Genomic DNA, 27,360 nt, shown 5'->3' on the forward strand with positions numbered 1-27,360 from the left:
CTTGGTGACCCCATGGACTGTAGCCCGCCAGGCTCCTCTGTCCATGGGGATTCTCCAGGCAAGAATACTGGAGTGGGTTGCCATGCCCTTCTCCAGCGGACCTTCCTGACCCAGGGACTGAAACTAGGTCCCCCACATTGCAGGCAGATTCTTGACCATCTCAGCCATAATAAGGGGAAGAGATAGATGAATATCTCAACACACCAAACAAAGGGTACTAAAGACAGAGATAAGAAGGACCGCTTAACAACAGGAAAGAACAACCCCAGAACACCTAAGCTGATATGTTTTGATGTGTGGACCTTGAGTGTGTATTTGTGTGTAAAGATTACAAAAGAGACTACAAAAGAATCAATGACTTTGAAAAGAACCAGAAAAAGTCGATTTTGTAAAGCCAAATGCAATTCGGAACTTTGACAGAGATCTGACGTTTAGACTTTTGCCTAAAGTGGGAAAAAAAAAAAGGATTTTATATTCCCTTTGACTTGTTCTCCTTAAAACTTTTGGACATCTTTAAAAGCACTTTTAGAATGAGGTTGTTTTGCCCTGGTCCCGGGCAGGGCCCAGTGCTGACGTCTTCAACTGAAATATAAATGGCACCGAAAACAGCACTAAATCAAATTCTGATGCTTTACTTATACATAAATGATTCAGTATAAATTATTTTATTTCCTTTGTGATTTTTCTTTGACCCATGGATTTTAAGACATATGTAGCTAATTCGCCATTAAGGAATGTGTAAAAAAAAGGTTAATAAACTGGGGTCTGAGATTGCCATCCTTTGAAAGGTCTGTGAGGTTGGTCCTTGGCTCTCATCTGGACACTTGGATTTTTCTCACCACTTGATAACAGAAAGGGGGACTCATTGTACTGAAATTATTTATACAAATAGTGTTTCTCGTGATGAACACCAGCTTCCCTTTGGGGAATCCAGAGTTTTGACCCATGCCAAGCACAGGGTACCCATATGCCTGAGCTCCTGTAAAAACCCCGAACACCTAGGTTCAGGCAAAGTTCCCTGGGAGACAGCGTTTCACGAGTCTCATAATCATTTGCTGCTGGAGCGATTGCTTCCTGTGTGGCTCCACTAGAAGAGGACCCTTTGAAGATGGGAATTGTCTTTCTCCAGATTTCCTCCACACTCCCCTTTCCTGTGACAATTTTGTTCTGGTTCCTTTACTCCACTCTGTCCAGGTACCTGTTAAGCCTTTCAAATAAACTTTTCATCTCTGTTATCACATTTTTATTTCAACATTCCCATTTTTAAACACAATTTTATGTGCTAAAATTCCCTTTTCACATGCATTGTCCACCTTTTCTATCACATCCTGATCCATGTTTTTCAGTTATTTTATTTTTTATTGGGATATAGTTGCTTTACAATGTCATGTTAATTTCTGCTGTACAACAAAGTGAATCAGCCACACATATACATAAATCTCCTCTTCCTTGGATTTCCTTCCCATTTAGGTCACCACAGAGCATTAAGTAGAGTTCCCCGTCCTATACAGTCAGTGCTCTTTAGCCTTCTATTTTTACATAGTATGTATAGTTTCTATTTTATACATAACCTATAGTGTATATAGGCTTCCCAGGTAGCGCTAGTGGTAAAGAACCTGCCTGCCAGTTCAGGAGACATAAGAGACACAGGTTCGATCCCTGGGTCAGGAAGATTCCCTGGAGGAGGACATGGCAACCCACTCCAGCATTCTCGCCTAGAGAATCCCCATGGACAGAGGAGCCTGGAGGGCTACAGTTCATAGGATCACAAAGAGTCAGACACCACTGAAGCGACTTAGCACACACGTGCGCACACGGTGTATATATGCCGATCCCAATCTCCCAATTCATCGCACCTCACTTCCCCACATGGTATCCATACATTTGTCTGTGTCTCTATTCTTGCTCTGCAAATAAATTCATCTTTACTACTTTCTAGATTCCACATCTCTGCATTAATATATATATATATATATATATATATATATATATATATATATATTTGTTTTTCTCTTTCTGACTTACTTAACTCTACATAACACCTGTATTTTTTCAGCTATTTTAAAGTCCTTACTTTCTAGTTCCAACATTTGCACTATCTCTAGTTCTCCTTCTGTGATGACTCTGTTTTTGTCCAGGGGTTGAAACTCCTTTCCTTTTTGAGTGTCTCATATGTTTTTATTTTTTGGCATGCTAGAGATAAAAACCATTGATGCTCAGAAAAGGGCCCACCTGCTCTGTCAGGCTTCTAGCACACATGCGCATGTGTGGGGGTGGTGGGCGTGGGAGTGGTCCTGCTTCAGTCGAACTTCTAGGTACCCAAGTCTAGTCTTGCATCTTTCTTTAGATTCTGTTCAACACTAGCCTCAAACATTTTGAAGGTAGGTCCAGGGTTTTCTTGGTATTAAGACACCTGCTCCGCGGTACCTTCTCATGCCAGCCCCAGCAAACTAACACAGATAGGAATGAAGGTATCAAAGTGGTATCTTTGACCAGGTTGTCCAGCATCAAAAAGGCAGAGAGTGAACAAAGTTCCCACACTATTGCAGCAAAATCATAATGATCTTTATTTAAAATCAGAGTCCACAGCGAGAAGCCATCCCACATGAGTATGTACATGCCTGATGCCCTGGGTTTCCCCATATCCCTCCATTCTTTCAGCTTCTGGACCATCACCAAAACCTGTGGGGAAAAAAAAGGTCCCAGTTAGTGGACTGTTAGCACTGAACCCTGGCAAGCCAGGCCACATCTGTGGGCCCAGCGAACTGAAGCGAGCTTTTATTCCTTCAACCGTATTTACTGAGCCAGAGCTGTGTCACACACTCAACCCAGAGCAAAAAGATACAGGATAAGAGGAGAAGGTGGGGAACACTCCATTGTCTTCACTTCAGGAGTGGCTAGCCAACCCCTGTAGTTGGTGCCTGGGGGCAGGAGGCAAGGGGAGTAGAAGGCAAGCACAGGCCAGGCCTGGTCAGCACAGGCTCTGCCCAGAGCTGGGAAAAGCGGCTGCAGCCCCGGGAGAGGCCTTAGAATTCCTGTGTGTCTCTGTCTGAGGTCTGGACTGGGAGGCCTCCCTGGGCGGGACTTTCCACACTGGGCAGTTGAATCCCAACCTTTCAGTCACTAAACCTGGAACATCTACTTTCTGAGCAGTCTGGTTAAAGACCACCAGGGTCAGAATCAGATTCCCAGAACCCTTCCCAATATCTGCACAGTCAAAATCTCCTGTTTGACAACCTCCCAGGTCACACACATACATACACACACACACACACACACAAACAGGAGCCCCAGGCTCCACACCTTCTTTAAGTTTCTTCGTACAAGCATGGGTAATACCTTTTCAAGGAGTTTTAACAATTAAACAAGATAACACATACCCAGCACTTGGAGCCCCCAAGCTTCCAGGTGACCCAGTGACTGGGCAGTGTGTCGGTTGCGCAGTCGTGTCCGACTCTTTGTGACCCCATGGACTGTAGCCAGGCTCCTCTGTCCATGGGATTCTCCAGACAAGAATCCTGGAGTGGGTTGCCATGCCCTCCTCCAACGGATCTTTCCGACCCAGGGATCAAACCCACATCTCCTGTGTCTCCTGCGTTGGCAGCCGGTTCTTTACCACCAGCACCACCTGAGAAGCCCTCTAGCAGTGACAGTGACGACTAAAGGTCCCTAAACATTAGAAATGTCTGATGTTTAAATATGATTAGCAAATGTTCAGTAATAAAATTCCAATGCAACTAAGTTTCGGGGGAAAAACCCTGAGAATACACAGGCTGAGGAAGGCCCTGGGGCAGAGGTGGCCCCACTGCCACACACACCTTCCCGAGGTGGCCCCACTGCCACACACACCTTCCCGTCCCCTTCCGTCCACTCCAGTCTTCTCGGGTCCCTGCTTCTCTCCTTCCGGGTCACCCTTCATGCTCTGTAGGTAGAATAATGACGAGGGAATGATGACGAGTGCCAGCCATGCCCTCACTCTCAGGCCGTGTCATCGCAGCAACTCCTCACACAGCCCTGAGGGGGCAGGCGGTGGCACGGTCTCTGTTTAAAGGGGAGCAACTGAGGAAGACAGAGGGTAGGGGTCTGCCAAGCACACAAGCAAGTCACACAGCTTGAACAGGGTGGGACCAGGAAAGGAAGCTGGGTAGGCTCTAGTCCAGACGCCTGAGGGGTGTGTGTGTGTGTGTGTGTGTGTGTGTGCGCAGTATGCCTGTAGTGTGGTGTGAGTGGTGTATACTGTGTATATAGGGGTGTGTGTGCGTGTGCGTGTGCAATATGTCTGTAGTGTGATGTGAGTGGTGTGCACAGCATATACAAGGGTGTGTGTGTATCTGATGTGGTGTGTGTGTGGTATGCCTGTAGTGTGGTGTGAGTGGTGTGCACAGCATATACAAGGGTGTGTGTGTATCTGATGTGGTGTGTGTGTAGTATGTCTGTAGTGTGGTGTGAGTGGTGTGTACAGTGTATATAGGATGTGTATGTGTGGTATGTCTGTAGTGTGGTGTGAGTGGGGTGTACAGTGTATATAGGGGTGTCTTTGTGATGTGGTGTGTAGTGTGTCTATAGTGTGGTATGAGTGGTGTATACAGTTTATATAGGGCTGTGCGTGTGGTATATCTGTTGTTTGAAGTGAGTGGTATATACAGTGTATATAGGGCTCTGCGTGTCTGTAGTATGTGTGTGGTGTGAGTGGTGTGCACAGTGTATATAGGGTGTGTGTGTGTGTGTATGTCTTTAGTGTGCTGTGAGTGGTGTATACAGTGTATATAGGGCTGTGTGTGTGTGTGTAGTATGTCTGTAGTGTGGTGAGTGGGGTGTACAGTGTATATGGGGGGGTGTGTGTGATGGGGTGTGTGTGTAATGTGTCTGTAGTGTGATGTGAGTGGTGGGCACAGTGTATACAAGGATGTGTGTGTGTGATATGGTGTGTGTGGGTTTGCACACGTGTGCACACATATGTGTAGGGAAGATCCTGGCAGGGTTAGGGTGCAGGACGCTGTCCTCGGAGCGGCACCTGCAGAGCACCCCTCGTCCTGCCCTGCAGAGCTTCTCCTTCCAGCCTCGCTCACAGAGGAGCCCTGGCCTCCTGCAGCCCCTCAGGGGAAGGGGTGAAAGCAGCAGGAAGCCCAACCAGGAGGGCAGCAGTGGGCAGGAGGCTGCCTCTTGCACCCCAGGCCCCTGTGCCTTCTGCTCCTTCCTCGCCCGTGCGGGACCGGGCCCCAGTGCACCCGGACTGTGGGCGGGCTGGGCCGGATGTGCTCACTGGATCGCGGCCTCCAGGACCTGCAGGGGTCCCTGACTGCCTGACCCCAGCGTGCTGAGGGGCTTCTCGTCCACAGGGTGAAGGGCCCCCAGCTGCGCACTGTCCTCTGACCGGCTGGCACAGCCCGGGCGGCTGACCTCCCCCGAGGAGTGGATTCTCTCCCATCATTTCCTGAGTGCGTTGCCCGGCTGGGCATCAGGTGGGAGATTATCTGCCTGCACAGGGGCCCGGGCACTATCAGCGGGGGTAGGCTGGCTGCCCGGGCCCTCAGCCTGGCTGCCCTTGGAAGAGTTCTGCAGGCAGCGCCGTGGGTTCCAGAGGGCAGAGATGATCCTCTTGTATTCCCTGCGGAAGTTCTGGTTCAGGAGCCCATAGACGATGGCGTTCAGGCAGCTGTTGAAATAGGCCAGGAAGTAGCTAGAGACGAACAGCCCCTCTGGCACCCGGGGAGCCACTTCTTCGGGGTCAATGGCCACGGCGAGGCCGATGCAGTTCAGCGGCGCCCAGCAGATGGCGAAGATCACAAAGACCACAAACATGCTCAGAAAGCTCCGCACGCGACCAGACCATGGGCGTGGCTTGCTCTCCGCCTTGACCTTCCTGCGGGCACGCAGCACCAGCACCCAGATGTGCAGGTAGCAGAAACACACAACAGCCACGGGCAGCAGGAAGTGCACGAGCACCACGGCCGCCGTGTATCCGGCGCTGGCCGTCTGCGCGAAGGTGCACGAGTAGACGCGCGGGTCGTACTCCAGGGACCCCACGAAGAAGTTGGGCAGAAGGACCAGCAGGGTGAGCAGCCAGACGAGGCCAACATAGACGGCGGCGTGCCGGCGGCGGCAGAGGCGGTGGTAGGTCACGCTGCGGCAGACGTAGCAGTAGCGGTCGACGGCGATGGCGGTGATGTTGAAGACGGAGCCGACCACGCTCAGACCCATCACGAAGGCGCTGGCCTTGCAGTGCACCTCCCCCAGGGCCCAGCCGTCGTGGAAGATGGCCACGAGGCTCAGCGGGTAGGGGTACAAGGCTACGGCCAGGTCAGCGAACGCCAGACTCACCAAGAACAGGTTACCTGGAGCAAGAAACGGGCAGAGAGAGTCAGGCTGAGACCGTGTGATCTTCATCCTCTAGAATATGCTAGAATATTCTAGCCTCTGTCCCTCCCAGGAGGGACTCTCCCAGGACACCGATGTGCCACTGTCACCGTGCATCTGGGGGGCCCCTGCAGAGGCTGCAGTGACCACCTCAGGGGTCCAAAGCACCTGGCTGATGGAAAGGACCCAAAAGGCACAGCAATCAGAAAAGCCAGGTCTGATCCCAAGGGGGTTTGGGAAAAGGGGGCTCAGAGCCACTCAGTTGGGAGTGCCCTCAAGTCAGACCCTCAGGTAAAGCAGATTCTACACCTGTAGCTACAAACAGACCTACAAGGTAGAGAAAGTCCTCCGTGTCCAGACACACATTGTCACCCCACCTCAGAGAAGACTCCTGGGGAAGCTGTAAGACCCACAAGCAGGCTTCTTAAAATGCCTGTTTTAGCCTCAGATGCTTGAGGTCACCTCACTCAGAAACGACTGAAAAGACATTTGTTAGTTCCCTGGGAGTTCCCAGGACCCAACTGTTCCTGAGTCAAGAGCTAAGTTAGGATCTGAGGGAAAAGTGTTAGTCACTCGGTTGTGTCCGACTCTCTGCGACCCCACGGACTAGTAGCCTTCCAGGCTCCTCCGTCCATGGAATTCTCCAGGCAAGGATACTGGAGTGGGTTGCCAAGCCTGGCTCCAGGGGATTTTCCTGACCCAGGAATCACACCCAGGTCTCCTGCATTACAGGCAGACTCTTTACCATCTGAGCCACCAGAGAAGGGTCTGAAGGAAACAGGGTGTAACTGAATAGAAAGGAGCTCATTTGGACATTTTGGAAGTGCTTTCCAAGCAGTGAGCTTCCCTGTCTCTTGCGACTTTCAAATACAGGTTGGATGGTGGAGGAGAACCCTGTCTTAGGGTAAACTGTGAGATTCCTTCCTATTCTACTGTCTCAGGAATCTGTTTAGTTAGTGGGAGAAAATCCCCCTCAAATTATTTCATGCTGGTACTACAGGCAAGAAATGCACATCTCAGGACCTGCCTGGGATGTGGGGGAATCTCCTGCTTTTTCATTTCTCAGTCTTGTTCTCTATCTCCACTGGTAGATTTCAGCTTCTGATTCCACTGTGCATATATGCATGCTAAGTCGCCCCAGTCGTGTCTGACTCTGTGTGACCCCATGGACTGTATCCCACCAGGCTCCTTTGTCCATGGGATTCTCCAGGCAAGAATTCTGGAATGGGTTGCATGCCCTCCCCAGGGGATCTTCCTGACTCGGGGATTGAACCAGTGTCTCATGTCTGCTGCACTGGCAGGCAGGTTCTTTACATCTAGCAGTGCTTGAGAAGCCCTTCTGACTCTACTACTTAGACCTTACTTGGTCTCAGAGAGTGAGGGGTTACCTCTTTCAAATTTGCTGTCAGATGACTCAGGAATCATTATAGTTGATTTATAATATTGTATTAGTTTCAGGCGTACAACATAGTGATTCAGGATTTTTATAGATTATACTCCATTTAAGGCTATTATACAGTATTGTCTGTATTCCCTGTGCAATTCTTACAGTTTATTTTGCACCTAGTATTTTTCTCTCTGAATCCCTTATTGCTATGCTGCCCTTCCCCCATACCCTCACCCCACGGATAACCACGAGTTTGTCTCTGTGTGACCCTGCTTCTTTTTTGTTATAGTCACGATTTGTTCTATTTTTAGATTCCACATAGAAATGGAAACACGCAGTGCTCATTCTCTGTCTGACTTATTCTACCAAGTAGAATGGCATCCAGTTCCATCCAAGTGGTTGCACGTGGCAAAATTTCACTCATTGTTATGGCTGAGTAATATTCCATCATGTATGTGTATACACCACATCTTCTTTATCCAGTCATCTGTTGATTGCCTCCATACCTTGATAATTGTAAATAATGCTGCTATGAACACTGGGGTGCATATGTATTTTTTTGAATTAGTATTTTCTTTTTCTTTCAGACATATAACCAGCAGTGGAATTGATGGATCATATGGACAGTCTATTGAATGTGAGAAAATATTTGCAAATGGTATGTCCGATAAGGGGTTAATATCCAAAATGCAAATAGCTCATAAACTCAATATCAAAAAAACCAAATAACCTGATCAAAAAATGAGCAGAAGACCTATATAGATGTTTTTTCAAGGAAGACACACAGATGGCCAACAGGCTTATGAAAAGATGCTCAGCATCACTAATAATCAGAGAAATGCAGATCAAAACCACAGGAAGATAGCACCTGACACTGATCAGAATGGCTATGACCAAAAAGAACACAAATAACAAATGTTGGTGAGGATGTAGCGAAAAGGGAACAGAACCTTAAAACACTGTAGGTGGGAATGTAAACTGACGCCGCCACTGTGGAACACAGTATAGAGACTCCTCAAAAAAAAAAAAAAAGAAATTAACTGTTTTGACATTTTGACATTTGGAAGTAGGTGCTGGAAGTTGAGGTGACCTGGGGTAATCTCAGTGCTGTCACTTTTTAACTTGACCAAGTCCCTGAACTTCTTTTCTCTGTGATGATTGCTTTGTCGGTTCTGTTCTTTATTTTTGGAGCCTTCTTTCCCCCTCCTCAGACACACGTGGCATGGCTATTTCTGTGACAAAAATCCCTTCTTTCCACCGTGGGGATGCTGGCCTCCGCAGGGCCCACAGCCTCCTGGCGGGGTGGCAAAGGAGCTTCCTGCCCTTGCAAGCACGGGCAGACAAAGGCAGGAGCGGCTGGGAGCAGGTGCGGCTCAGCCCGCTGTTTCTCAGGAAGCAAGTCAAGCTCTGCGGTGTTAACGTGGCCCAGCCTGGAATAACGCCCCAGAGGCGGCAAACAGCTTGTAAGCAGTAGGTAGAACACATTCGGCTCCACGTGGAAAGTGATTCAATTACTCTTCCCCATTACTCTGGCCGTTCCTAAAAGGCTGAAATCAACCAGTTCCTGCTGCAGATCCATCTGCCCAGACGTCCTATCGTCTCCAGACTATTCCAAATTAGAGGAATAAAATTCTTGCCGTGTTTCCCATCTCTAAGAAGCCAGGCCCTGTCTAGATGAGAGTCAAGGGGAGGCTGAGTTCTCCAGTCCCATTTTCTACAGACAGGTGAGAAATTGAGCAGGACACGCAGTGCTGGCCATCACCCGGGCACAGGCCTCTAACGAGCATTTATCTCACAAGCCTTGGCGTTACTTATTTCCATCGGCCTCCATCAGACAGGGCATGTTAGTGGAGACAGACCTTCACAACAGGGTTTTGTATTAATATGGGTGGAAATCCTGCCATTATTCATACACAAAGCACATCCCTCCACATACACAGCCACCACGGTCCCCTCCCTCTTGGCCTACTTTCCCTTTTTCAGGAAATCTAGTCCTCAGTGGGGATGTGTTAATCTGGAAGAGAGCCAGCAGATGTTGAGCTATCTGGTCTTCATCAGAATTCTGCATCCCTCTTTCCTGTGCCCACTCTATTTTCTAAGAAGAATGTGTTGGTTTTAAATTGTATCTGCTCTTTGAGCTAAAAGTAGCAATGCAGAAATAGATAGTCATGGACTCATTTGCTCAACAAATACTGCTGAGTATTTACTGGGTACCGGCTCTGACTGTGGGCTTCCCTGGTGGCTCAGCCAGATGCTCTGACTATGCTGGGGCTGAGGGTAGTGTGGTAAGCAAGAACGATGCATCTTCTCTTACAGACCTCAGGGTCTCATACAGGGGACAATGAAATGAAAGTGAGATGTGAAGGTGATCTAGTGGTTACCATGCAGAGCGGCCAGGTTTGATCCTAGTCAGGGAACTAGATCTTGCATATTGTAAATGTAAAAAATCCTGCATGCAGCAACTAATGAACCCACATGCCTCAACGAAGACAAGGAGATCAGGCATGCTGCAACTAAGACCCAGTGGAGCCACGTATAGTAATGAAATAGTTTTTAGTGAGATGCTGTGCGTGTTATGATGGGGAAGTTAACACTATCCTCTCTGTAATCCTTTCCAACAAGGTTAAACTTCCCATGCCTTGAGGTCTTCCTCCATCTTCCACTTACTCAAAAACGTGTGCTCTGTCCACTGAGCACCTATCATGCTTGGGTAGGGCACAGTGATGGCTGAAAGACATGCCCCTGCCACTGAGATGCCCACAGTGCTGTTGGGGAAAGAGACACAGAAACTGTGTTTTCGTGTAGGGAGAGCTAGGTGGGAGACCAGCATGAGGGGGTGAGAACACTGGGCAAGAGTCGAGTTATCCTGGGGCTGAGGGCAGTGGGCGGTGGGGTGGGGATGAGGCTGATCAAGCATGACCAGCCAAGGGATCAGCCACAAATCACAAAGGCCCTTCTTCTGGGCCTGCCTCCATCCCAGGATGGCTATTTACCTCAAATGGGATCTTGCATGGGAAAGGATTTAAGAAATAATAATAATCTTCAAACAAATGTGAGGTATTCTTTTTTTTTTTTAATTTTTAATTTAATAATTTTAAAACATGTGTTCCCCATCCTGAACCCTCCTCCCTCCTCCCTCCCCATACCATCCCTCTGGGTCGTCCCAGTGCACCAGCCCCAAGCATCCAGCATCGTGCATTGAACCTGGACTGGCATCTCGTTTCATACATGACATTTCACATGTTTCAATGCCATTCTCCCAAATCTTCCCACCCTCTCCCTCTCCCACAGAGTCCATAAGCCTGTTCTATACATCAGTGTCTCTTTGCTGTCTCGTATACAGGGTTATCGTTACCATCTTTCTAAATTCCATATATGCGTTAGTATACTGTATTGGTGTTTTTCCTTCTGGCTTACTTCACTCTGTATAATAGGCTCCAGTTTCATCCACCTCATTAGAACTGATTCAAATGTATTCTTTTTAATGGCTGAGTAGAGGTATTCTTATTAGTTATATTCAGGGATAGGCATTTGAAACAACTGAACAGGTAATTTATTAAAAATGTGACTACTTCAAAAATACTAAAACAATGTCCTTTCATATTAACATAAGCTCCTAATTAGGCTTCCCTGGTGGCTCAGTGTTGCAGAATCTGCCTAGCAGTGCAGGCCTCCCAGGTTCGATCCCTGGGCTGGGAAGATTCCCTCAAAGAGGGCATGGCAACCCACTCTAGTATTCTTGCCTGGGAAAACCCCATGGACAGAGGAGCCTGGCAGGCTACAGTCCATGGGGTCGAAAAAAGTCAGACACAACTTAGAGACTGAACAACAAAGAGATTTCCTAATTAATCCCCAGATTCTTTGAGGGTGGATATTGTTTTCTTCCCAAATCACAATATTTATGAAAACCCTGGATCGTGTGGGTAAATCATACAAGGGCTCAGTTGAAATCTAACATAATTTTAACTTACACTTAGCAAGCAAATAGCGTATGCAAAAATAAGATGGAGATATTTTAACCACTTAAAAGAATATATTTAAGAGCACAAGCATCAACTTAAATAAGTAACTAAAATGCTTATTGCTTTGCTGTGCTCAGTGGCACAGTCGTGTCTGACTCTTTGTGACCCCATGGACTGTAGCCCATCAGCCTCCTCTGTCCATGGAATTCTCCAGGCAAGAATACTGGAGTGGGTTGCCATTTCCTTCTTCAGGGGATCTTCCTAACCCAGGGATCAGGATCAAACCTGCGTCTCCTGCTTGGCAGGTGGATTCTTTACCCCTCGGCCAGCCGGGAAGCTCTATAAGATGCTTACCACAAAATCTTATACCATAACCATCAAAGCATTGCTTGGAAACTCTTATGGAAGCATTTTATTACTTTAATTACACTTAGTTATAACAAAAAGGCTTCCCTGGTGGCTCGGATGGTAAAGAATCTGCCTACAATGTAGGAGACCTGGGTTCAACCACTGAGTCAGGAAGATCCCCTGGAGAAGGGAATGGCAACCCACTTCAGTATTCTTGCCTGGAGAATCCCATGGACAGAGGAGTCTGGTGGGCTACAGTCCATGGGGTCACAAAGAGTCGGATGTGACTGAGCCACTAACACACATAACAACAAGAAAACAATTGATATAGCACCTTAATGTTTATAATATGCATTCACACTAACTGACTCAATTGTTTTTCACAGGAATCCTTTAAGGCTGATTTTATGATGGATCAGCTGATTCCATTTTACAGATCAAGACATTAGCACCCAGAATATGTGAACAGAGAAAGAGGGGAGGAAAAAAAAAAACAAGAAGAGAAACAAGAGGAAATCAGGAAAAAGAAATGTCAAAGGGATTGAGGGTGTAGAGTTTTTGGTCATCACAAGAGTGAGAAAGTGCCCTCTAGGCTGCCAGCTAGGAGACCAGCAGGGATGTGAGCAAGGGCGAGCCCGGTGAGCGCTGGAGGACACACTTCTGCACTGGAGGCCACCCTCCTAATCTGCTTTGCCTTCAAGAGAAGGAGGGAAATGAACTGGTGCTTGGAAAGGGCTATCTGATAGAGAGACTGTGGAAGATTTTTTTCTTCTTCTCTTTTAAATGAGAGAGGCTTCTACCTGACACATAATAAGCACATAGCAGTCTTTTTTTTTTAATTTACAATGATGTGCTCATTTGCAACGTTGTGTTGACTTCTGCTGTACAGCAAAGTGATTCAGTTATACATGTATACACTACTTTTCTTATACTCCTTTTCATTATGGTTTAATCGTACGACATTGAACATAGTTCTCTGTGTTACACAGGAAGGCCTTGTTGTTTATCCATTCTATATATAATAGTTTGCATCTGCTAAGCCTACATATAACAATCTTAGCTATTACCTATTATTGGGATTTTTATATTATTATCACCTGCATTATATCAGTCTTATTATAATTACATAAAATTATGACAGCCTGATATTATTATTACAAAGAACAAGAAAGAGGCTCATAATGTTGGACTAGGCTCCCTGGGAGATAAGATGTAAGAATTCCTATAGGATGAGAAAGGTGAAGTTAGGACACTGCTCCTGAAGTGTAAACTCCCTCAGATTCGGGACTTAACACTCTTAAGTTTTCCTCTTTCAGCCTTCAGTATCTTAAACTGTAAGACCTAATGGGTCATCAGTTTTCTGAGTTTTGCAGCATATCATGCTAAATACAGACTCTGAACCTTGTGGGGAGGAAAAAAAGGCAGTCAAACATGAAAATGTTCACACTCAGGGATACTGAGGACTCCAAGAGGGCAATTAACAAGGATTATGAGCTTTCTGGCTATTTGGCTAAAAGACATAATTAAGAGATTTAAAATGCTTCTATTTTTGCTCAGTAAAGAGAAAATACTTAGAGCTAAAATGTGAAGTTGGAAGGCTCAGGCAACATCAGAGAAGGAGTCTAAAGCAGCGCAGTTTAGTTTCAGCTGATGAAAAGCCCTCCAAAGCCTGAAGGCTCAGCAGCTCAGAAGATGCTTGCCACCAAGGGATGTCTCCAGGAGTGCTTGATGGTGGATAAAGCCTGGCTGAGGCGGGGCCACTTACCTGGTAATGCCTGGAGGGCGGGGGCTGTGGGCCCAGTAACATTTCCTCCAGGCCCTTCAGAAGCTTTAGCTCAGGATCAGCCTGTGACATGTAAATAAATCACCATTTACCTCCTCGATTCAGGATCTGCTCTAAGCTAACTGGGGATGCCAACAGGGCCAGGCTGAAATCCCCCCCAGGAAGTCCGCAGCACAGCCAGTGGTTCTGGGTGAGAGATGATGCAGACTCTGTGCACTGCTGGGCGTCCAAGCGACAGAGTGGGTTCCAGACAAGGACCTGGGTGTTCAGCAAGCGCTCCGTGTCTTTCTGGGTAATCCCAACGTCAGATATTCCACGTCCTTCTTCCTTAGAAATCACAGGAATGCCCTAGATATGGCCATACCTCCACTCACTAACAACACCTCCCCGACAGCCTCTTAATCCATTACAAGAATTAATCCATTAATCCATTAATCCATTAATCCAGAACAAGAATCCATTGTCAGGCAGTGGCTCCTGATCATCACCTGGGAAACCAGGGTCCCTGTGCCGGTGGGCCAGGAACTATGGGTGCCGTGGTGCCTTCTGCTAGCTGATGGAGACTATCTCTGCATTACAGTAAGGACACGTTTCTCTCAGCTCTTTTCTGTGTGTGGCTGACAGTCTGGATGGTGCAGGGTAACAACAGGAGGCTCCATTTTATAGGTGGTTTACAGTGAGTAGCCTCAAGCCAGAATGGGCAAGAGGCACATACACATTACTATATATAAAACAGATAACTGGTAAGAACCTGCTGTAGAGCACAGGGGACTCTTCTCTGTACTCTGTAATGGCGTAGATGGGAAAGAATCTCAAAAAGAGTGAATGCATGTATATGTATGTATAACTGACTCACTTTGCTCTATCCCTGAAACTAACACAATGTTGTAAATTAACTACACTCAAATAGTTGGAGAAGACTCTTGAGAGTCCCTTGACTGCAAGGAGATCAAACCAGTCCATTCCAAAAGAAATCAGTCCTGAATATTCATTGGAAGGACTGATGGTGAAGCTGAAACTCCAATACTTCGGCCACCTGATGTGAAGAGCTAACTTTGGGGAAGATCCAACTTTCGAGAAGACCCTGATGCTGGGAAAGATTGAAGGCGGGAGGAGAAGGGGATGACAGAGGATGAGATGGTTGGAAGGCATCACCAACACAATGGACATGGGTTTGAGCGCACTGTGGGAGATAGGGAAGGACAGAGAAGCCTGGAGCGTTGCAGTCCATGGGGTCACAAAGAGCCGGACATACCTTAGTGACTGAACAACAACATACACCAATAAAAATTTAAAAAACAAACTCCCTAAGGAGTCACTGGGGTGCAATTTTAGGGAGCCTGCTGGCCACACAGGAACAACAGGGGTCAGTACACTCTAGAGAAGGTGCCAGTCAGCTTTTGAGGACAAGAATGAGATATACTTTGGGCTTTTAGTGCTCATGGCAGTTCAGTTCCCTGAGATTCGTACTGATGGCGTGAGTGGTGCTGAGTATACCTCACCTCACGACACAAAATTAATACCTTCTATCTCACTGCTTTCTTGATATTTTGTCCATTTCAATTTGTTCCAGCAGACCTAGATTAAGTTTCAGAAATGGAATAAAAGTCTCTGCTCTCAATGATTTCACAGTCCCGTGGGGAGAGAAAAAACTCAGAGCGATACTGCAAGGGAAGTGCTGTGTGGACTGGGCGGGGTCGTGGGGGGAGACAGTAACCACACCTTTTATGATATTAACTATAAAGCCAACAACCAGCAGGAGGGCTGAGGAAGGGGGTTGAGCTAGTGTCTTGGGAGAAGACAGTCTACCTCTATGTTGGCTACTTCTTTTCCTAGTTGAATTTGATTTCGAGGTCTGCAAAAAGAAAGTGAAAGTGGCTCAGTTGTGTCTGACTCTTTTCGACCCCAGGGACTATACAGTCCATGGGATTCTCCAGGCCAGAATCCTGGAGTGGGTAGCCTTTCCCTTCTCCAGGGCATCTTCCCAACCGAGGGATCGAACCCAGGTCTCCCGCATTGCAGGTAGATTCTTTACCAGCTGAGCCACCAGGGAAGCTCAAGAATACTGGAATGGGTAGCCTCTCCCTTCTCCAGTGAGCTTCCCGACCCAGGAATTGAACCTGGGTCTCCTGCATTACAGGCGGATTCTTTACCAACTGAGCGACCAGGGAAGCCCTTGAGGTCTGCAGCTGGTGTGCAATTCTTAGAGCCTAAAGGAGCCTCCATTTTTTGCCTGAGCCTTACAGCATATGGGATCTTCCCTGAACAGGCATCAAACCCGAGCTCAGGGTTTTAACCACTTACCACCAGGGTAGTAAGGGATTTGAGGGAGATATTCTCTAGCCAAAAAGAGGCAGAGGAGCTTCCGGAGATGAAGAGAGAGCATCAGAGAACACAGGCCGGGAGCGGGTGGCAGCAGCTCCTATCTCCATAAGCGGGAGCAGAGAGCTGGGGCTGTGACCCTGGGGAGTCCCGCCAGCCCCACAGGCTTGTGCCAGGGGCGCTGGGGCTGGGCCCCATTCTGTAGATGCAGGAAGTGGTCCCTGGACGCAGGGGTGCGTCTGGCCATGGTGACAGGGAGGGCGGAGGGGCGGGGAAAGCTGTCTGGGGACCAGGAACATGGCTTGTTTAGGGGAGGATAAGAGTGTGAATTGGGGCATGTAGAGATACTCTGAGACCAAAATCAGGAGGACCTGGGGAACAAAGGGACCAGTGATGACTCTCAGGGATCGGGTGTCTCAAAGATGAAGAGAGGAAGGAGGTTCAAGAGCTAGCATCCGGTGAGCCGAGGGAATGGAAGGTCCCGGGAGGGAGCGGCCCCCAGTGGCACAAAGCACAGGGCACCTCCCAGGAGGGCAGACCTAGGGGGCTCAGGGGAAATGGGGAGCAGTGAGTGATTAATGGATATAAACCGTTAGTCAGATGTCTGCTGAAAAGGAGAAAGGAGTCACGAAGTTAGAAGGACACATAAGACCAAGGAAAGATTACTTTTTCTTTTAATCAAAGGATCCCCAGTGTGTGGGGGTGGGGAGAGGGGCTAAAGGGAAAGAGAAATTGAAAATACAGTGAGAGAGAAGGAACATGATGGAGGAAGGTTCTGTAAAAGCAGGAGAGGAAAAGACAAAATACAGGGGTGGATGTTGGCGCGGCCTGGACAGGGGACAGAGAGCAGGGGCGGGCACAGGGAGAAGTCCTCAGACGCTCCAGGAGAGTCTGGGGTGTGGAGGGTCCCCAGGGAGCAGGCACGGGGAGGCGAAGACGCCGCCCACGCCACTCAAGGAGTAAGGCTCGGGAAACGTGGCAGGGGGCGAAACACACTCCTGGCCTTACCGTCTAAGTGGCGCAGTGCTCTGCATCTGTCTCCCACCCTCCCTCCCTTCCTGTCTGCCTTGCTCTAGGGCCATCTCTGAGAAAGTTAGCCCAAGGCGTGAGCACAGAAGTTGCAGACAGGGGAGTCCCCCGTGCCCACAAAAGGACAGTCAATCTAACCATCTACACTGCTATGGAACATCCCTGTTATTAACAATAAGAATCTGCCAAACAGAGAAACTGAGTTTATAATAGTCAAGTAGCAACTTCACTTTCACTTTTCACTTTCATGCATTGGAGAAGGAAATGGCAACCCACTCCAGTGTTCTTGCCCGGAGCATCCCAGGGACAGGGGACCCTAGTGGGCTGCTATCTATGGGGTCGCACAGAGTCGGACACGACTGAAGTGACTTAGCAGTAGTAGAGGATAATGACACCTGCTAAGTATGTGCCTGTGACTTTAATGTGCGCTGTGTGCCTGAGTTATTGTAAATATACATGTTTTCATTATGACAGCCCTATTTTCTTAAGACGGATGAATTAAAGAACTAGACTCAATTACAGAAAGGTCCAAGATGTTTCTTAAAGTAACTCCAAACTCTTCAGTAAGAGGAAAAACTGACAAATAGTAGTGAAAGTTGCTCAGTTGTGTCGACTCTTTTAAATTGTATATATAAATTATATATATGTGTGTGTGCATGACGTCTGACTCTCTGTGATCCCATGGACTCTAACCTGCCAGGCTCCTCTGTCTATGGAATTCTGCAGGCAAGAATACTGGCATGGGTGGCCATTCCCTTCTCCAGGGGATGTTCCCAAGCCAGGGATCAAACCCAGGTCTCCCACATTGTAGGTGAATTCTTTACCAGCTGAGTTACCAGGGAAGCCGATGAATAGTAGAAGGGGTGCTAACTATTCAAAGTGCTGTAGGTGTTCGGGCATCTTGTGAAATCTCAGTCTGTCAAATGATTTTTCATGACCATCATCAATAAAGCCAAGGGTCAAATAAAAACTGGTTAAGTTGCGTGACTGGGGCAGGAAAATGTCAGAAATAGGAAGATCCCCTGAAGGGAACGGCTACCCACTCCAGTATTCTGGCCTGGAGAATTCCATGGACTTCGTAGTCTGTGGGGTCGCAAAGAGTCGGACACGACTGAGCTACTGTCACTTTGATGCACAGATATGGTATTAAATTCTTTTTTTCTGGTGCTGGGCTGTAGCAGGCTCGCCAAGACACGGGAAGGATGAACACAGCGAGTACCAGCGTTTTAACATGCTCATTACCCACCCCAGCCATACTCTCAAATCAATAAGGTCTCTGTGAACTTCGCTAGGAGAGGGGAAGAGGCCAGCCCGCCTGTGGATGGAGGAGGGCAAAGGAAACAGCACCCTGCCCCAGCCACCCCACCCAAGGGAGGAAGCCCACAAAGGCTCCTCTAAACACCTGATAATCTGGGAGAGAAGCCCTGCTTCCCCGGGCAGGAAATGAATCCTTGTGGCTGCTACAAAAGACAATATGATCAAAATGATTTTAACCTGCTCTTTCCTAATAGATAAGCCTCTAGTCCAAGAACACAACACTATCTTGAAAAAGTTATTGCAGATAATACAAGTCACCACTACTGAAATGACTGAGTTAGAAAGTTTAACTTTTCCTTTCCTTCCAGTTTAACTGAGATGTAATTGAGACCCAGCACTGTATATTTAAGGAGCAAAGCAAGATGATTTGATTTACATACACCATGAAAAGATTACCACAATAGGTTTAGTGAATATCCATCATCTCAAATAGATGCAAAAAGAAACAGAAAAAAAAATTTCCTTGTGATGAGAACTCTTAGGATTTACTCTCAACAATTTTCATATGACATACAGCAGTGTTATATTTACCATGCTGTACACTGCATCCTGAGTACTTACTTATCTTAGAAGTGGTCGTCTGTGCCTTTAGATTGCCTTAATTCAGTTTCCTCTGCCCTCAACTCTTGCCTCTGGCTCTACAAATCTAATTTCTTTTTCTGAGTTTGTTTTTGCAGTATAACTAACCTATAACAATATGTTAGTTCCTAGTGCACAGCACAGGGATTCAATACTTCTATACATTTCAAAATGATCCCTATAAATCTAGTTACCATCTGTCACCATACAATTACTTCAAATGTGGTTTCCAATATTACACATAGAAGCTCGCATTTTTGTTTGTTCTTTAGATAAAAAATCTTGGGAGTCACTGGGTCACATAAAGTGTTTATAACAATGTACTAGAAATAGCCTTTCTGAATGGTCTGCCTCCTTAGAAAAGCATGATTAAGTTATCTGATTGGTTTTCTGCTATCTTTTCATTTTAATTCACTCTAACATTTGAGTTGCCCCTAAGGCCCAAACAGGGAAACGACAAATGGACGAACGGGTCACTGAGCTTCTCCGAAAGCTAGAATGGTCAGCATGCTCTGATGACCTCGGGGTCAGAGTTCAGACTCCCTCCCTCTGGTTTTGTTCCCTAGCACACCTACATATGAGAAAGTTGAAATGAGTGTATCGAAAGGGAGAAATAGTCAGGATTGCAACACTATTTTGCCAAATTATTATTTTAATCTTCGTTTAGTCCTACGAATTCCCTGTCTTCATTAAAGACGGGGGTTATTTGAAAACAATGCAATTCTGACCAAGTAGATGCTGTCGACTGTCTTTGCACTCTTGTTTGGAACCAAGATGAGGAGCTAAATATCGGACCAAAACCCTCTAAAGCGTTTCCACTAATTTACTCATTGTCTCAGTAAATAATTTCTAAGCACGTGCTGCGTGAACCACAGTGCTTGGCAGGGGAGGGAGGTGTTGAAGATGAGATTCCTGTGGCCACGGAGGGGCACCATCCAAATCCGCAAAAATTGGAGCGCCTTGGAGAGCTTTGACTTTCAGACGCTCCTATTTTCACAGCTCCCTGCTCTGCCAAGAAGTGCTCGAGAAAAACTTTACCCGATTCACGCCGGCACTGATGCGCCAAGTGCTTCCCGGTGCGTTTGCAAGAGCCACACGTCGGGGAAAGGCAGCAAACTCAACCTAATTTTGAGTTCAAGACCAAACCTGGGGACTTGTTGAGAGGAGGGAAGGCGGCGCGGGGAGCGGAGGACAGACCAGGCGGCCAACTGCGCGGTCAGGGTCAGACCAGGGACCCGGCCCCCGGGAGCGGCCGACGCGGCGGCGGGCTCGGCGCTCACCTGCGTTCCGGAGCTTGCGGTTGCCGAGCACCGAGAGGATGACCAGGAGGTTGCCCACGATGTCCACGGCGGTGGTGACGACGAGCACCGCGGACAGCGCGGGCGCCACCCAGGGAGGCCGGGGCGCCCCGGAGGGCCGCGCGCCGCCCGCGCCAGTCCAGCGGGGGCTCTCGGCCCGGCCGCCCGCCTCGCAGCAGTTGGCGAAGGAGCCGTTCTCCGGCATCCCGGACGCTCCGGCCCCGCGCCAGCCACGGCGCACCCCGTCTCTCCGCAGGCAGGGCGCTCCTTTCCCTGCCCAGCCCCGCGCACCAGCGAGGAGGCCAGTGCGGAGGCACCTGGACGAGATGATTAATTAAGCGTGGGCAGGGGGCGGAGAAAAACGTAGGACTGACAGGAGCATTTGGGGTGCAGGCGCTGCTGAAAGAAGCGCGTCTCTGCTTGGCTCGCTCAGGAGCAGGTGCGACGGCGCGCCGCCCGGAGCCCAGCACGTGCCTGGCCCGGTTCCGGCCTCAGCGCCTGAGCGCACCGCCCAAGAAGCTGGGTGTCCAGAAACACCCAGATTTTCAGACTGGAAAAGGTGCTGCTCGTCAGGACCTGCTGATTGGCTGTCAGAAGGACACTGCCCCTCTAAAGCGAATACATAACTCCAGGCGCTGAGGAGAGATCAGGCAGGCAGCTGCAGGAGAAAGAAGACCCTGTGCTGTTTATTTGCTGTTTACCTGAGAAGTATTGGCGATGCCTCAGCCCTGTCCTCTTTATAAAACCGCGACAATACTTATGAACATGTTTTTAAACATAATAATACTTAAAGAGATGTATGGTCAATAGTGGGGGTTATTATAAGGTGTTTTTTGAAGGGATTAGAACAAAAAGAGGAGTGCAGTATGGTTATAGGAAAGAAGAAACGCAGATGCCCTTTATTTAAAGTGTTTGAGCACTTAATCTTATAATAACAATTGCTCATCCCTCTCCAGGGTAATTTTATGCCAAGTACTGTCTTACCCACTTTTTGCATCACTAGAATCAAAATGACTGATGATCTATTTGGCAAAGAAGTAAAATACCTGCTTTGATGAGAATGAAAAATGGTACAGTCACTGCTGTTTGGTAGTTTCTTGTACAATTAAACATATTCCATTTTTTGACCAGCAATGAAATGAAGATGAAACGTATGTCCACAAAAAGATTTGTGCAAGAATTGTCCAGAGCAGGGTTCGTTATAGTAGCCCAGACAGCCCAAAGGTCCCTCAAGAGAGGAATGGATAAAACGATTGTTAATTGTCAATATGACTTGTCAGTAAAAGTTACTGATACACAACAACATGGGTTAATCTCAACAGTATTATGTCGAGCAAAAGAAGCAAGATATAAAAGCATACATTCTTTGTGATTCCAATTGTATGATGTCCAAAAACAGGGAAATTCATCTATGGTGAGAGTTATCAGAACAATGGTTGCCCAATGCGAGGTGAAGATTGACTGGAACAGATCATGGAATAAATTTCTGGGATATTATTGGTATATGTGTAATTAATGTACATTTTACTCTCCCACTCTGCACACACACACACAAAACAGAAACAAAAGAATGGAGAGAGGGACTCTAACGGTGTGATGTTGCAGGAGAAGATGATAGTTAAAGCAATAAATGCCTTGAGAGGTGAGCACATCTGAGCCCAAGGAAGGCAGATTATTGTTAGGAGAGAGAGGCTTTCCCCCCTACAGGGGAAATGAAGCATAAGCCAGTGCAAATTTGGATGTGTTTCTAAATCAGCATGAGATGGGGAAGTTCCCCTCTGGCTGCCGTCTTCTCAGGGAGCTCCGGGCTACCTCATTAGCTGGGATTCAGGGGGAAAGAGTGTGGGAGACGAAGACAGGAGGCCTGAAATGTCATTGCAGAAAACAGGAACTTTAAGAAAACGCAGCAGGTGTGTCAGGAGACGGAAACGTCCCGGTGCAGCTTAAGATGACGGCTCAAAATGAAGCTCGTCAGCCTTGTTGGCGGCTCTGTAGCAGCAACTGGGAGCTGCTTGGGGTTGATGAAGAGAAGGCAGAGTGAAGCTCACCCAGAATGTTGATTTGCCAGTGAGGAGCAGCTCACAGAAGGAAGTTGGGGGGCATGGTGGGAAGATGGACCCCAGGAAGACTTTAAATGGGAGAGGCTGAAAAAAGAAAGGGGGCTGGTAGTCATCGGAAAGAGGTGGGAGTCAGGGATGGGAGGGTTTGGATTTAACGAGTTGCAGTGGTGAATTTGAAAAAAAATAGTTTGTGATATTGGGAAAGTGACTTCCTTGACACTGAGGTTTCTGAGAATTGTGGATTCTATCGATGTGAGGGCTCTGAGAGTGATGATGGGGGTGGGTCACTGGAGGAAGCTTGTTGAAACTGAGAAGGTCAAGGACTTGAGAAGTTACAGGCTGAGTATTATGGCGATGAGAGAAAAGGAAACCCAAGATTTTGGTGTGAATCCCCAGTAAATGAGGAGTAGTGAGTGACAGGGATGAGGGGAAGACACAGCGGATGGCAAAAGTGTCCAGGGGCATGAAATAAACTAAGTTCTCTCTCTTTTTTTAATTGCTTATTTGGGTGTTCCAGGTCTTAGTTTCAACACACGGGATCTTTGATCTTCGTGGCAGTATGCAAACTCTTTAAGTTGCAGCATGCAGGATCTGTTTCCTGACCAAGGGAACTCCCTGCATTGGGAGTTGCAGTCTTTGCCACTGGGCCGCCAGGAAGTCCCCAAAGGCATTTTCATAGAAGGGACAGCCATGCTTTCCCTGTTCTTGCAAGTGCACATGTAACAAACCAAAAGTGACATTTCTCTGACTGTCAGTGGCCCCCAGAGCAATTAGTCAGTTCAGTGTAACATAGGTTGCTCCAGCTCAGAAACACTAACACACGATTGGTTGACTGTGTATGAAACACACGGTATTTGCCCAGGGCTGCCCTGGACTGGGATCATGCACATATCCACAACAGATATCTCAAGACCTTTGGACATTAAGAATTGGGGTGCATGCATGCATGCAAAATTGCTTCAGTCATGTCCTACTCTTTGCAATCCTCTGGACTGTAGCCCACCAGGCTCCTCTGTCCATGGGATTCTCCAGGCGAGAATACTAGAGTGGGTTGCCATGCCCTCCTCTAGGGATCTTCCCAATGGGGGAGCTTGCAGCCTAAGATGGTCATGCTGTCTCCTGGCAAAACTGCCCAGACCATGCCTTAAAAGGTCAGAAAAATGTTATAGCCACTTGGAAAGACAGTTTGGCTATTTCTTACAAAACTAAACACATTCTTACCACATGATCCATCAATTGCACTCCTTAGTATTTCTCCAAAGTTGAAAACTTATCTCCACACAAAAATTTGAACATGGATGTTTATAGAAACTTTACTCATAATTTTCAGAAGTTGGAAACTACCAAGATGTCCTTCAATAGGTAAATGGGTAAAGGGTGGTACATTCACACAATGAAACACTGTTTAGCACTAAAGAGAACTGAGGCATTAAGTCATGAAAAGACATGGAAGAAACTTAAATGCATGTTGCTAGATGAAAGAAGCCAATCTGATAAGGCTATACATGATTCCAAGTATATTATATTCTAGAAAAGGTAAAACTATGGAGACAGTAAAAAGAGCAGTGGTTGCCAGGGGTTAGGGGAGAAAGAGATGACTAGGCAGAGTACAGAGGACTTTTAGGGCAGCGAGTCTGCTCTGTGTGGGATAATGGTGGGTACATGTCATTACATTTGTTCAAACCCGTGGAACGTATAATACCGAGAGCAAGCTCTAATGTAAACGATGGACTTTGGGTGATTCATACATCTTCAAGCGAAACAGAATCCACCCTACTATCAACAAGGCAAACTAAAGCAAACCTAGGGGGAAAGTTATGATGATGGGGAGACTGGAGTTATGACATCTAAGGTGATGGGGATTTCAGAGAGTATCACATTCAAAGAATGGAGAAGACATTCTAGAAGAAGTAAGCTCAAGCTGAGATACTGGGCAAGAGAAGTGTCAGGAACTGGGCTTTAGAGTCATCTCGACTGTGGACTTGATGCCATGCATTGTGGACTCTGCTGAGGGGTGTGCAGACATCTGCATCCCGCCTCGCTTTTGCAGACTTCCCTTCCCTTGCAGAAAGGATGCCTGCCTGGAGAGCAGTCCCCGCGTTGACGACCAAGTGAGGAACCGCGGGGACTGCTGCCCCAGGCCAAGGGCTTTTAACAGAAGAGTTTCTTCCCCAAGAGGTGAGACTGATAGTGGCTGCCCACGGTGAGGGAAACTCAAACCTTGGCAACGGGAAGGGACACAGAGGAGAGAGTCCAATGTTCTTGGCTGATTTCTTTAAAAGGTAAATCGACATTTTGAATACCTGTGGAGGATCCTAGGGTTCCAAAAGCGAGTGGAACTGGCATTCTTTACACCAGCCCCCAAGTCCAAATGCAGATAGAAGTGTGCTCACAGAAGGTCATCTTCCCACACCCCAACAATAATACCTTACACTCTGGATAATACTTGAAGCCTTTCCAAATCGCTTTTACCCAGGCCATCTCATATTTCCTTTCATCAGCTCTGTGAGGCCTGGGAGGCAGGTGTGACTGGTCCAGCTGGAAAAGAAAGGAACAGACTCTCAGAGACAAATAATACATCAAGGTTTGTGGCTGATTAATGGCCAAGATGAGTCTGTAACCAGCTATCTGACAAAATTCAATTCTTTTTTATTTTATTTTTTAACTTTACATAATTGTATTGGTTTTGCCATATATCAAAATGAATCTGCCACAGGTATACATGTGGTCCCCATCCTGAACCCTCCTCCCTCCTCCCTCCCCATACCATCCCTCTGGGTCCTCCCAGTGCACCAGCCCCAAGCATCCAGTATCATGCATCGAACCTGGACTGGCGACTCATTTCATATATGATATTATACATGTTTCAATGCCATTCTCCCAAATCATCCCACCCTCTCCCTCTCCCATAGAGTCTTCCCTAGTATGAAATATGTAAAGCATATAATCAAAATTTCTTCAGGTAAACAGTTTGCAACATGGTTGAAAGAGCCACTTGCCCATTTACTGATAGTGCAAGAAATAATTGTAGCAGCCACAACTAATAGTGAGTGCTTTTTTATGTGCTAGGAGACATTTCATTTAATCCTCACATCTCTATGAGATGGATACGGTTACTGCGTACTTTGAAGAAACTGAGATTTGTCTAGTGGATCTCGGAGCTAGGATGATTCCAAACTCTGACAGTTTGGCTCTTGCGTCAGGGAATGTTAAAAGCTCTGGTTCTTCTCTGGTGGTCCAGTGGTAAAGAGTTCGCCTGCCAATGCAGGGGACACAGGTTCGATCCCTGGTCCAGGAAGATTCTATACGCCTAGAAGCAAGTAAACCCATGCGCCACAACTACTACAGAGCCAGCACTGTAGACCCTGCGTGCCCTAGAGCCTTGCTCTGCAGCAAGAGAACCCACTGCAATGAGAAACCCACGCACTGCGTCTAGAGAGTAGCCCCTGCTCACTGCAACTGGAGAAAGCTGCATGCAGCAAGGAAGACCCAGTAGAGTGTAAGTAAATAAATGCTTGTTGTTGTTTCGTTGCTAAGTTGTGTCCAACTCTTTTGGGACCCCATGGACTGTAGCCTGCCAGGATCCTCTGTCCAAGGGATTTCCCAGGCAAGAATACTGGAGTGGGTTGCTGTTTCCTTCTTCAGAGGATCTTCCTGACCCAGGGCTTGAACTTGAGTCTCTTGCACTGGCAGCCCGGTTCTTTACCACTGAGCCACCTGCTGCTAAGTCGCTTCAGTCGTGTCCAACTCTGTGCGACCCCATAGACGGCAGCCCACCAGGCTCCCCCGTCCCTGGGATTTTTGAGGCAAGAGTACTGGAGTGGGTTGCCATTGCCTTCTCTGAGCCACCAGGAAAGCCCAACAAATAAATTTTTGAATCTTTAAAAATAAAATAAAATAAAGCCTCTGGACACTTACCACCTCAAGAAAACGCGAGATTGACAATGTTGGGCATGCTGAACCCTGGAAGAAGAAGATTGTGTGGGTTTTGAAAAAGATGGTTTTTATGAAGATGCTTAGAGGGTATACCACACCTTAGCATTGTGAAGCTGCCCTAATCTTTTCCTGAAGTGAAGAATAGTCAGAAAAGAGGAATGTTTTACAACAGAAGAGCGAAAACAAGACAAAAACAACAACGACAACAGAAAACTCACATCTAGATAGTCTTCCTCCTGTTACCCAGCACTGGCCAGGGGCACTGAGACCAGCACAGTGACCCGGGGACCCAGCTGGGCCAGGGCCGCCAGAAGGTGAATCCTCTCCACTGCTGGTTGCGTGATCTTTACCTTCTCTGACTTTTTCTTTCCCTCAGGGGAAACATCCGCATGAGACTTATTGTCCTGGTTATTTCAGATTTGAATCAAATTAACAGCTCAGTGTTCAAGCAGAAGGGGCTCACCCTTGCCTCGGAGTCCAGTGAACTCCAGGTCAGTGTTTCTCTATGATTCTACCCTATCTGGAATGCGTTATTTAGTTCGGGGAATGAGTTATTTAGTGGGTTATTTGGGCTTCCCTGGTGGCTCAGATGGTAAAGAATTTGCCTGCAATATGGGAGACCTGAGTTCAATCCCTGGGTTGGAAGATCCCCTGGAGGAGGGAAAGGCAAAGGCTACCCATTCCATTATTCTTATCTGGGAAATCCCACGGACAGAGGAGCCTGGTAGGTTATAGTCCATGAGATCACAAAGAATCAGACATGACTGAGCAACTAACATGCACACGCACACACACACACACACACACACACAATTTATATATACAATTTAAATTGTTTAATTTTTTATTTATTGGAAAAAAATTTTTATAGTTTACAATTTACCAGAACAGTATATTTTCCTAGTAAAAACAAATTGAAGCAGAAAATCATAAGCAGAAAGATTCAAGTGAAAGTGTTACACTATGGTTGGAATGATTTTTA

At 47.2% G+C, this 27,360-nt stretch overlaps 1 protein-coding gene across 1 annotated transcript; it reads right to left on the reverse strand.

The window, feature by feature from the left end:
* Window positions 1-5,185: 5,185 nt before the first annotated feature.
* MTNR1B (melatonin receptor 1B) lies at window positions 5,186-20,587 on the reverse strand. Its single transcript, XM_061405991.1, has 2 exons — window positions 20,365-20,587; window positions 5,186-6,335 (listed from the first exon to the last, which is right to left on the reverse strand). The coding sequence occupies exons 1-2, from the start codon at window positions 20,585-20,587 to the stop codon at window positions 5,428-5,430; spliced, it is 1,131 nt and encodes a 376-aa protein (XP_061261975.1). The 3' UTR covers window positions 5,186-5,427.
* Between the last annotated feature and the right edge of the window lie 6,773 nt (window positions 20,588-27,360).

Source organism: Bos javanicus, chromosome 29 (genome assembly GCF_032452875.1).
Source record: "Bos javanicus breed banteng chromosome 29, ARS-OSU_banteng_1.0, whole genome shotgun sequence".
Lineage (NCBI taxonomy): Eukaryota > Metazoa > Chordata > Mammalia > Artiodactyla > Bovidae > Bos > Bos javanicus.

Coding starts and splice junctions, on each gene's coding strand:
- MTNR1B (XM_061405991.1), bottom strand. CDS start 20,587: ATGCCGGAGAACGGCTCCTTCGCCAACTGCTGCGAGGCGGGCGGCCGG. Junction 6,336..20,364: donor CCGCAAGCTCCGGAACGCAG/GTGAGCGCCGAG, acceptor TTCTTGCTCCAG/GTAACCTGTTCTTGGTGAGT.